The 12884-nt window shown below is 53.1% G+C and overlaps 1 protein-coding gene across 9 annotated transcripts in view; it reads right to left on the bottom strand.

Moving 5' to 3' along the window:
- Positions 1-11363, bottom strand: part of dock6 (dedicator of cytokinesis 6) — a 54824-nt gene extending 43461 nt beyond the window's left edge. For 8 of the 9 annotated variants that reach the window (XM_035529093.2, XM_035529094.2, XM_035529097.2 and 5 more), the window contains exons 1-2: positions 11224-11363; positions 8995-9082 (exon numbers count right to left, since the gene is read on the bottom strand). In XM_035529093.2, the coding sequence (XP_035384986.1) occupies positions 8995-9082; positions 11224-11273 (138 nt within the window). In that variant the 5' untranslated portion in view covers positions 11274-11363. Of the gene's footprint in view, positions 1-8994; positions 9083-10778; positions 10798-11223 lie in introns of those variants that run through there. The other variant, XM_081698486.1, reaches the window with a different exon arrangement.
- Positions 11364-12884: the final 1521 nt, after the last annotated feature.

The following is a 12884-nucleotide window of genomic DNA, read 5'->3' as shown; positions in this document are numbered from 1 at the left end:
ACACACAAACATGCAGGCAGACACACACACACACACACACACACGCAGGCAGACACACACACACAGACACACGCAGACACACACACACACAGACACACACACACAAACAGACACACGCAGGCACACACACACAGACACATGCAGGCACACACACACACGCAAATATGCAAGCAGACACACACACACGCAAATAAGCAGGCAGACACACACACAGACACACGCAGGCAGACACACACACAGACACACGCAGGCAGAGACACACACACACAGACACGCAGGCAGACACAGACACACGCAGGCAGACACAGACACACGCAGGCAGACACACACACACACAGACACATGCAGGCAGACACACACACACACAGACACATGCAGGCAGACACACATACACAGACACACGCAGGCACACACACACAGACACACGCAGGCACACACACACAGACACACACATGCAGGCAGACACACACACACAAACATGCAGGCAGACACACACACACACACACACACACGCAGGCAGACACACACACACAGACACACGCAGACACACACACACACAGACACACACACACAAACAGACACACGCAGGCACACACACACAGACACATGCAGGCACACACACACACGCAAATATGCAAGCAGACACACACACACGCAAATAAGCAGGCAGACACACACACAGACACACGCAGGCAGACACACACACACAGACACACGCAGGCAGAGACACACACACACAGACACGCAGGCAGACACAGACACACGCAGGCAGACACAGACACACGCAGGCAGACACACACACACGCAGGCAGACACACACACATGCAGGCAGACACACACACATGCAGGCAGACACACACACACACAGACACATGCAGGCAGACACACACACACAGACACATGCAGGCAGACACACACACACAGACACATGCAGGCAGACACACACACACACAGACACATGCAGGCAGACACACACACACACACAGACACATGCAGGCAGATACACACACACACAGACACACACACACACACATGCAGGCAGACACACACACACAGACACATGCAGGCAGACACACACACACTCAGACACATGCAGGCAGACACACACACACTCACAGACACATGCAGGCAGACACACTCACAGACACATGCAGGCAAACACACACACTCACAGACACACGCAGGCAGACACACACACACACACAGACACACGCAGGCACACACACGCAGACACACGCAGGCACACACACGCAGGCACACACACACAGACACACGCAGGCACACACACACAGACACACGCAGGCACACACACACAGACACACGCAGGCACACACACACAGACACACGCAGGCACACACACACAGACACACGCAGGCACACACACACAGACACACGCAGGCACACACACACAGACACACGCAGGCACACACACAGACACACGCAGGCACACACACACAGACACACGCAGGCACACACACACACACATGCAGGCAGACACACACACACAGACATGCAGGCAGACACACACACACACACACACGCAGGCAGACACACACACACAGACACACGCAGACAGACACACACACAGACACATGCAGGCACACACACACACGCAAATATGCAAGCAGACACACACACACACACGCAAATAAGCAGGCAGACACACACACAGACACACACACAGACACACGCAGGCAGAGACACACACACACAGACACACGCAGGCAGACACAGACACACGCAGGCAGACACACACACGCAGGCAGACACACACACGCAGGCAGACACACACACGCAGGCAGACACACACACACACACAGACACACGCAGGCAGACACACACACACACAGACACACGCAGGCACACACACACAGACACACGCAGGCACACACACACACACACACATGCAGGCAGACACACACACACAAACATGCAGGCAGACACACACACACACACACACACACACACACACACACACGCAGGCAGACACACACACACAGACACACGCAGACACACACACACAGACACACGCAGGCACACACACACAGACACACGCAGGCACACACACACAGACACACACACACATGCAGGCAGACACACACACACAAACATGCAGGCAGACACACACACACACACACACACACGCAGGCAGACACACACACACAGACACACGCAGACACACACACACACACACAGACACACGCAGGCAGACACACACACAGACACATGCAAGCACACACACACACACACAAATATGCAAGCAGACACACACACACACACACACACACACGCAAATAAGCAGGCAGACACACACACAGACACACGCAGGCAGACACACACACACAGACACACGCAGGCAGAGACACACACACACAGACACACGCAGGCAGACACAGACACACGCAGGCAGACACACACACACGCAGGCAGACACACACACACGCAGGCAGACACACACGCAGGCAGACACACACGCAGGCAGACACACACGCAGGCAGACACACACACACACACAGACACACGCAGGCAGACACACACACACACACAGACACACGCAGGCACACACACACAGACACACGCAGGCACACACACACACAGACACACGCAGGCACACACACACACGCAAATATGCAAGCAGACACACACACACACACACACACACACGCAAATAAGCAGGCAGACACACACACAGACACACGCAGGCAGACACACACACACAGACACACGCAGGCAGAGACACACACACACACACACACGCAGGCAGACACACACACACGCAGGCAGACACACACACACGCAGGCAGACACACACACACGCAGGCAGACACACACACACGCAGGCAGACACACACACACGCAGGCAGACACACACGCAGGCAGACACACACGCAGGCAGACACACACGCAGGCAGACACACGCAGGCAGACACACACGCAGACACATGCAGGCAGGCAGACACACGCATGCACACGCAGGCAGACACACACACGCAGGCAGACACACACGCGCACACGTACGCAGGCAGACACACACGCGCACACACGTACGCAGGCAGACACATGCGCACACACGTATGCAGGCAGACACACGTATGCAGGAAGGCAGACACACGCAGGTAGACACATGCAGGCAGGCAGGCAGGCAGACACACGCAGGCAGGCAGGCAGGCAGACACACGCAGGCAGGCAGGCAGACACACAGACACATGTACGCAGGCAGACACACACACACGTATGCAGGCAGACACACACACACAGACACACGCAGGCAGACACACACACGCAAATATGCAAGCAGACACACACACACACACGCAAATAAGCAGGCAGACACACACACACACACACAGACACACGCAGGCAGACACACACACAGACACATGCAAGCACACACACACACACAAATATGCAAGCAGACACACACACACACACACACACACGCAAATAAGCAGGCAGACACACACACAGACACACGCAGGCAGACACACACACACAGACACACGCAGGCAGAGACACACACACACAGACACACGCAGGCAGACACAGACACACGCAGGCAGACACACACACACGCAGGCAGACACACACACGCAGGCAGACACACACGCAGGCAGACACACACGCAGGCAGACACACACGCAGGCAGACACACACGCAGGCAGACACACACACACACACAGACACACGCAGGCAGACACACACACACACACAGACACACGCAGGCACACACACACAGACACACGCAGGCACACACACACACAGACACACGCAGGCACACACACACACGCAAATATGCAAGCAGACACACACACACACACACACACGCAAATAAGCAGGCAGACACACACACAGACACACGCAGGCAGACACACACACACAGACACACGCAGGCAGAGACACACACACACACACACACGCAGGCAGACACACACACACGCAGGCAGACACACACACACGCAGGCAGACACACACACACGCAGGCAGACACACACGCAGGCAGACACACACGCAGGCAGACACACACGCAGGCAGACACACGCAGGCAGACACACACGCAGACACATGCAGGCAGGCAGACACACGCATGCACACGCAGGCAGACACACACACGCAGGCAGACACACACGCGCACACGTACGCAGGCAGACACACACGCGCACACACGTACGCAGGCAGACACACGCGCACACACGTATGCAGGCAGACACACGTATGCAGGAAGGCAGACACACGCAGGTAGACACATGCAGGCAGGCAGGCAGGCAGACACACGCAGGCAGGCAGGCAGGCAGACACACGCAGGCAGGCAGGCAGACACACAGACACATGTACGCAGGCAGACACACACACACGTATGCAGGCAGACACACACACACAGACACACGCAGGCAGACACACACACGCAAATATGCAAGCAGACACACACACACACACGCAAATAAGCAGGCAGACACACACACAGACACACGCAGGCAGACACACACACAGACACACGCAGGCAGACACACACACAGACACACGCAGGCAGAGACACACACACAGACACACGCAGGCAGAGACACACACACACACGCAAATAAGCAGGCAGACACACACACAGACACACGCAGGCAGACACACACACACAGACACACGCAGGCAGAGACACACACACACAGACACACGCAGGCAGAGACACACACACACAGACACACGCAGGCAGAGACACACACACACAGACACACGCAGGCAGACACAGACACACGCAGGCAGACACACACACGCAGGCAGACACACACACACACAGACACACGCAGGCAGACACACACACACAGACACACGCAGGCACACACACACACACACACACATGCAGGCAGACACACACACACAAACATGCAGGCAGACACACACACACAAACATGCAGGCAGACACACACACACACACGCAGGCAGACACACACACACAGACACACGGAGACACACACACACACACAGACACACGCAGGCAGACACACACACAGACACACGCAGGCAGACACACACACAGACACATGCAGGCACACACACACACGCAAATATGCAAGCAGACACACACACACGCAAATAAGCAGGCAGACACACAGACACACGCAGGCAGACACACACAGACACACGCAGGCAGAGACACACACACACAGACACACGCAGGCAGACACAGACACACGCAGGCAGACACAGACACATGCAGGCAGACACACACACACGCAGGCAGACACACACACACGCAGGCAGACACACACACACGCAGGCAGACACACACACGCAGGCAGACACACACACAGACACATGCAGGCAGGCAGACACACGCAGGCAGACACACACACGCAGGCAGACACACACGCGCACACGTACGCAGGCAGACACACACGCGCACACACGTACGCAGGCAGACACACGCGCACACACGTACGCAGGCAGACACACGCGCACACACGTACGCAGGCAGACACACGCACGCGCACACGTACGCAGGCAGACACACGCACGCGCACACGTACGCAGGCAGACACACGCACGCGCACACGTACGCAGGCAGACACACGCACGCGCACACGTATGCAGGCACACACGCGCACACCCACGCGCACACACACACGTATGCAGGCAGACACACACGTATGCAGGCAGACACACACGTATGCAGGCAGACACACACGTATGCAGGCAGACACACACGTATGCAGACACACACGCAGACACATGCAGGCAGGCAGACACACGCAGGCAGGCAGGCAGACACACGCAGACAGACACACACACACGCACACATGCAGGCAGACACAGACACACGCAAATATGCAGGCAGACACACACACACACGCAAATATGCAGGCAGACACACAGACACATGCAGGCAGACACACGCGCACACAGACACATGCAGGCAGAAACACATGCACACAGACACATGCAGGCAGACACACGCGCACACAGACACATGCAGGCAGACACACGCGCACACAGACACACGCAGGCAGACACACGCGCACACACAGGCAGACATACACACACGCACACACAGGCAGACACACACACACACACACACAGACACATGCAGGCAGGCAGACACATACGCACACACGCAGGCAGGCAGACACACGCAGGCAGACGCACGCACAGACACACGCACAGACACGCGCACACACGTACGCAGGCAGATACACACGCGCGCACACGTACGCAGGCAGACACACGCACGCACACGTACGCAGGCAGACACACGCACGCGTACGCAGGCAGACACACGCACACACGTACGCAGGCAGACACACACGTACGCAGGCAGACACACACATACGCAGGCAGACACACACGTATGCAGGCAGGCAGACACACGCAGGCAGACACGCAGACACATGGACAAACGCAGGCAGGCAGGCAGTCAGACACACGCACGCACACGTACGCAGGCAGACACACGCACACACGTACGCAGGCAGACACGTACAGACACACGTACACAGGCAGACACACACACACGTACGCAGGCAGACACGCAGGCAGACACACGCACGCACACGTACGCAGGCAGACACACGCACACACGTACGCAGGCAGACACGCACACATGTAGGCAGACACATGCAGGCAGACACAGACACGTGCACGCAGGCAGGCAGACACGCGCACGCAGGCAGGCAGACACACAGACACACGTACGCAGGCAGACACACGTACGCAGGCAGACACACACACGTATGCAGGCAGGCAGACACACGCAGGCAGGCAGGCAGGCAGACACACGCAGGCAGGCAGGCAGACACGCAGGCAGACACACACGCAGACACATGCAGGCAGGCAGGCAGACACACGCAGGCAGGCAGGCAGACACACACACGTACGCAGGCAGACACACACACGTACGCAGGCAGACACACGCAGGCAGACACACGCATGCAAGCAGACACACACGCGCACGCAGGCAGGCAGACACGCGCACGCAGGCAGGCAGGCAGACACGCGCACGCAGGCAGGCAGGCAGACACGCGCACGCAGGCAGGCAGACACGCGCACGCAGGCAGGCAGACACGCAGGCGGGCAGACACACGCAAATATGCAGGCAGACACATTCAAGCAGACACATGCAGGCAGACACACACACATGTAGGCAGACACATGCAGGCAGACACAGACACGTGCACGCAGGCAGGCAGACACGCGCACGCAGGCAGACATGCACACACGCAGGCAGGCAGACACACACGCAGGCAGGCAGACACACGCAGGTAGGCAGACAAACAGACACGCAGGCAGGCAGGCAGACACGTAGGCACACGCAGGCAGACACACGCAAATATGCAGGCAGGCAGACACACGTATGCAGGCAGACACTCACGCACGCAGGCAGACACACACGCACGCAGGCAGACGCACACACACGTATGCAGGCGCACACACACGTAGGCAGACAGGCAGACAAACAGACACGCAGGCAGGGAGGCAGACACGCAGGCAGACACACGCGCGCAGGCAGATACACACAGGCAGACACACAAATATGCAGGCAGACACACACGGATGCAGGCAGACACACACGGATGCAGGTACACAGACACGTATGTAGGCAGACACATATGTAGGCAGACACATATGTAGGCAGACACATATGTAGGCAGACACATATGTAGGCAGACACATATGTAGGCAGACACATATGTAGGCAGACACACACGCACGCAGACACACGCAAATATGCAGGCAGACACGCAGGCAGACACGTATGCAGGCAGAGACACACACGTATGCAGGCAGAGACACACGTATGCAGGCAGAGACACACGTATGCAGGCACACAGACATATGTAGGCAGACACATATGCAGGCAGACACGCAAATATGCAGGCAGACACGCAAATATGCAGGCAGACACGCAAATATGCAGGCAGACACACACACACACACACATGTATGCAGGCAGAGACACACACGGATGCAGGTACACAGACGCGTATGTAGGCAGACGCATATGTAGGCAGACGCATATGTAGGCAGACGCATATGTAGGCAGACGCATATGTAGGCAGACGCATATGTAGGCAGACACACACGCACGCAGGCAGACACACGCAAATATGCAGGCAGACACACGTATGCAGGCAGACACACATATGCAGGCAGACACACACACGTATGCAGGCACACAGACACATATGTAGGCACACAGGCACATATGTAGGCAGACATATGTAGGCAGACACATGCAGGCAGGCAGACACATGCAGGCAGGCAGACACATGCAGGCAGGCAGACACATGCAGGCAGGCAGACACATGCAGGCAGGCAGACACATGCAGGCAGACGCAGGCAGGCAGACACGCAGGCAGACACACGCAGGCAGGCAGACGCAGACACACACAGGCAGGCAGACGCAGACACACACAGGCAGGCAGACGCAGACACACACAGGCAGGCAGACGCAGACACACACAGGCAGACACGCAGGCAGGCAGACACGCAGGGAGGCACACGCAGGCAGGGAGGCACACACGCAGGCAGACACACGCAAATATGCAGGCAGGCAGACACACGTATGCAGGCACACGCACACACGTATGCAGGCACACGCACACACGTATGCAGGCACACGCACACACGTATGCAGGCACACGCAAATATGTAGGCAGACACACGCGCGCAAATATGTAGGCAGACACACGTATGCAGGTAGACACACACACGCAAATATGCAGGCAGACACATATGCAGGCAGACACATATGCAGGCAGACACATATGCAGGCAGACACATATGCAGGCAGACACACACACGTAGGCAGACACACATGTAGGCAGACACACGCAAATATGTAGGCAGACACACGCGCGCAAATATGCAGGCAGACACACGCGCGCAAATATGCAGGCAGACACACGTATGCAGGTAGACACACACGCAAATATGCAGGCAGACACATATGCAGGCAGACACACACGTAGGCGCGCAGGCGGACACGGACACACACACACACACACTCACCGGCTGATGGGCCCCAGGTCGTTTTTTGGACATCTGAGGAGAGCCATACTCTCTAGATACCTGCTTCCTCACCTCTGCGGCTACAGTCCTGAGAGAGAGAGTGAGAGAGAGTGAGAGAGAGGAAAAGGGAGGATGGGAAGAGAAATATGACACAAGCATTATGCTATTTTAAAGAAATATGACCCCGCATAATGCTATGCAACCATGCTATGTTACTATAGTTAGCGCATTACTGTAGCTCTGTTACCAGCTGTAATGATTAATACAGTCCAGAATATGTTCAAAACAAATACAACAGCAACTATCCAGCAATCAAGACTTCAATACACAATCTACAGTTAAATGGCTCGCCGCAGATGCCGCCAGCAGCAATTCTGAACAAGGCCCAAATCTGAGGGCCTGCAGCAGTCCTGGCAGAAAACAGTGCTGTTACCATAGCGACATCCGTTTATGGTCCACATGCAATAGTCCCTCTAACTGCACCCCAACACCCGCAATCCCATGCTCTCATCGCCCTTTCCGAACAGTATGCAGCTGCTCCATCACAAACTGTCTATGTTACTTTTACACACACACACACACACACACACACACACACACAGGGTTTATGTGACAGCTCACTCTCCACCCTGCCTACACAAAACAGCCCATCATTCTCTGCCTGACCGGATGGACCAGCCCAGGGAGCCTCAGAACGACAGGGTGTGCAGGGACTGCTCTCCCAGGTCTTACACCACAAGCCAATCTATTCAACCCACCAAACTATGTCCGAAGAAAATAACATGTCTCCCTGAGCAGTAAAACAATGAAGGATATGGCACTTTGTCCTAATTATCTCAGCTGTGAGAAACCTTGAAACTGAATATGGATGTTGCAGTGGTAATGGCTATAAAGTCCAAGTCAAAGCAGTATACAGTGTTATGACCCAGACATGCACAACACCATGGGAAAAACAATACGAACCTGTTTTCATACAGCCTGTAAATGCAACACAACACCAACACCTGTTTTCATACCATCTGTAAATGCATGCACAAGAGCTATAATGTATTTTATGGAAGTCAATTTCCCACTTTGGAAGGAAAAGGTAAAACTTGTCTGCTGCAAATCCCACAGAGCAGGAAAGGGCCACACCCCCTTCCTGTATCCTGCACTTAAACAATGAACCCAGCTTCACAAACAGACGGATAGGTGGGCCATGCACAAGATGAAAAACCCCCACAAAGCCAACTACACTGAATTAACTTTTTGATTCAAACAAATATTATGACACAGGTACAAAAACCTAACACTGGAATGGAAAATTCTTCATCCCCATTCAAAGTTGCAGTCATGAATGACCTACATGCTGAGATTTCAGTGTAATTTGCACTCAGGGTTCACCTCCATGGTAAAATTCCTGTAGACTGGGGTGGCCTGGTAACCTCTGGGCAACTCTTGAGCATGCAGCGGAGAGAACTCAACACCTGCGGTTCTACTGAACACCGATTTGCAGCTGGCTTATGCCTGGGAGGTTCCCTTAAAGACAACACTCGGGCTATTAGAGTATTCGAATAAAACCCCGCAGAAATCCCTGTTCGAAACCGAAAATGAAAACAAGAGATCACGTAATAACGAGCCTATCCCAAATGGAGCTGACCTGTAGCTAGGGTAGCTAAGACAGCAATGTTAGCTAACATAGCTGGATTTGTCTGAGAGTGATAGTCAAATGATTACGGAGAAGCATATTCATTCAGATAGCTAGCTTGCGTGCTATTCTAGCTGGAATAAAATTCTTAACAGACCTAACGTGTCAATTGTGATGAATCCTTGAGACACATGTTGATTTTTTTTCTGGCCGTTAAAAGTGTGTCGATAGACCTCGAGATTCAAGTTCGCCTAGCTAATGTTAGCCTCAGCGTCCAGCAATCAATAGAGACGCACAACTTTTCCCAGATAGTGTGATAATCGTGCTGCGCCCTCTTTAATGGATAATACAGTCTACTTAATTGACGAAGTATTTCTTTGACTTAGGAAAATACAAATAACCAGACTAACGCTAATTCCAAATAATTTAGGAGTCTTTCTGTAACCTGAACAAAAGACTCATCCGCGTCCGACTGTCGCGGTTCATGGCAACTGAAAGGCAATAACCTCTCGTTTAGCGTCCAGTCCGACCTAACAACCATGGGGTGTGGAATTAGCCAGTTACTGTTATCCGTTTTAATCTGCACAGAAAACTGTACGGACCTGTTAATCTTGTGAGCAAACGCTCTTCGCTCGCTCGTCAGCGATGCCATCCAAACCTTGAATTCACTCAGAGACTCTCTTCTTGTAACTTGGATTTATTTGCTGTGTGCGACTTGGACATTGCTTCCTTGTGTCCGGAAAAGTGAGTAGTGCTTCCCCTAGCGATTAGGAGACGACACGACAAGTTAAAGACAATTTCTTGCTAAACCGGTTCTATGGACTCACCTGTTTTTGGCCCTTAGCCAAAACGATCAAAAACGTGACTGAGCTCGGTTACAGTTGAAATTCATGAGGGATCTTCTTAAGTATCGAAATAAATTATCCTTTCAACGGCTATATAACCAAATTAACTGCTTCGTTTGAAACTCATGCAAAATTTTTACATTTATGCTACTGGCACCTGTAAGGCCTTTCCATACATGGGTGTAATGGATGCTGTTCTGAACATATTTCCTTTTAACCTTTTCAAGGAAATTAATCCATAGTGATAAAGTCTAAAGTTTAAAAACGGTCATAAGATAAATGTGGTAGTTTTCTGGAGTATAGCCATTTACTAAAAGGAACAGTCATCCAGGCTTGGCATGAACTTTCAGGCCTGAAACTCACAAATGAAACTCCACAAACCTGTAAACGCAAGTATTTATTTCTGGCCACCAGGAGGCAATGTACACCACAAGTGTTTATGACGGAAAGCCATGAAGCCTGAAAAGGCGATGTCCAGACATGATTCAACCAAGCCACCTATTGTCCTGTGCATTGTTCATATATCAGAAAGATATCTCTCATATTTAACTTTAATAATGTGAATAATTATATTATCCATCCACAGCAGAAATAATTGTCTGAAGGACAATGTTGGAATATCCTCTGAGCTTATTCTTCTTTTGTTTGACGGATAAAAGGTGTAAACCACAAACTCTTGCAGCTTCAAGAAAAACATTTTTGCTTCAATCTATTAAATATGAGCTCTGCATGTCAGACCTTCATAATTTAACATTCATTTGCCTCTTAAAACTAAATGGGCAAGAGGCATTAATCAACCTGTTTGTTTCCGAGCCAGGAGAGCCATTTGTGAACTGTGGGAGAGACCACCCTTCCTCCCCGTTTCTCCTTGCTGTTAGCGCTCTCTTCTCCCCAGCTGAGTATGACCTCACAGCACTTACAGGCTGTCTGCCTGTGGCTCAACCCAATGAGGCTGGCCCATTCATTCAGCACCACGGAGAGCTGCTACTCCTCCTTCTGTAGGTAGTACACACCTTCTGTAACCATCACCCACCTGAAGGAGTGTGTGTGTGTGTGTCTGTGTGTGTGTGTGTGTGTGTGTGTGTGTGTGTACAGGCGTGTGTGCATGTGTGTTTTAGGTGTGTGAAGCACGCTGACAGCCTCACATGGATGTTATTAGTACATCTTGGAAAGGCCACGCTCTGCTAGAGGAAGAGAACAGAAAGAATTAGACAGAGTGAGAAACAGAGAGAAGTAGAGAGAAATTGTGAGAACGAAAGGTCTGCTGTCTTTGGGGGAATTTTCATGTACCTGTCCCCCTCCCTGCAGGCTGGTCCAGGGACCATAATAATGAAGATAAATGAATTTCTCTCCTTCACTTTCTATTGAGCCTCTCCTGCACAAACCATGCATCGCTGCACCTGATGTAAAAGACCTCA

The sequence above is a fragment of the Electrophorus electricus genome, chromosome 2, assembly GCF_041902795.1.
Source record: "Electrophorus electricus isolate QZ-2024a chromosome 2, ASM4190279v1, whole genome shotgun sequence".
NCBI lineage: Eukaryota > Metazoa > Chordata > Actinopteri > Gymnotiformes > Gymnotidae > Electrophorus > Electrophorus electricus.
This window is presented reverse-complemented; position numbering and strand designations above follow the sequence as displayed.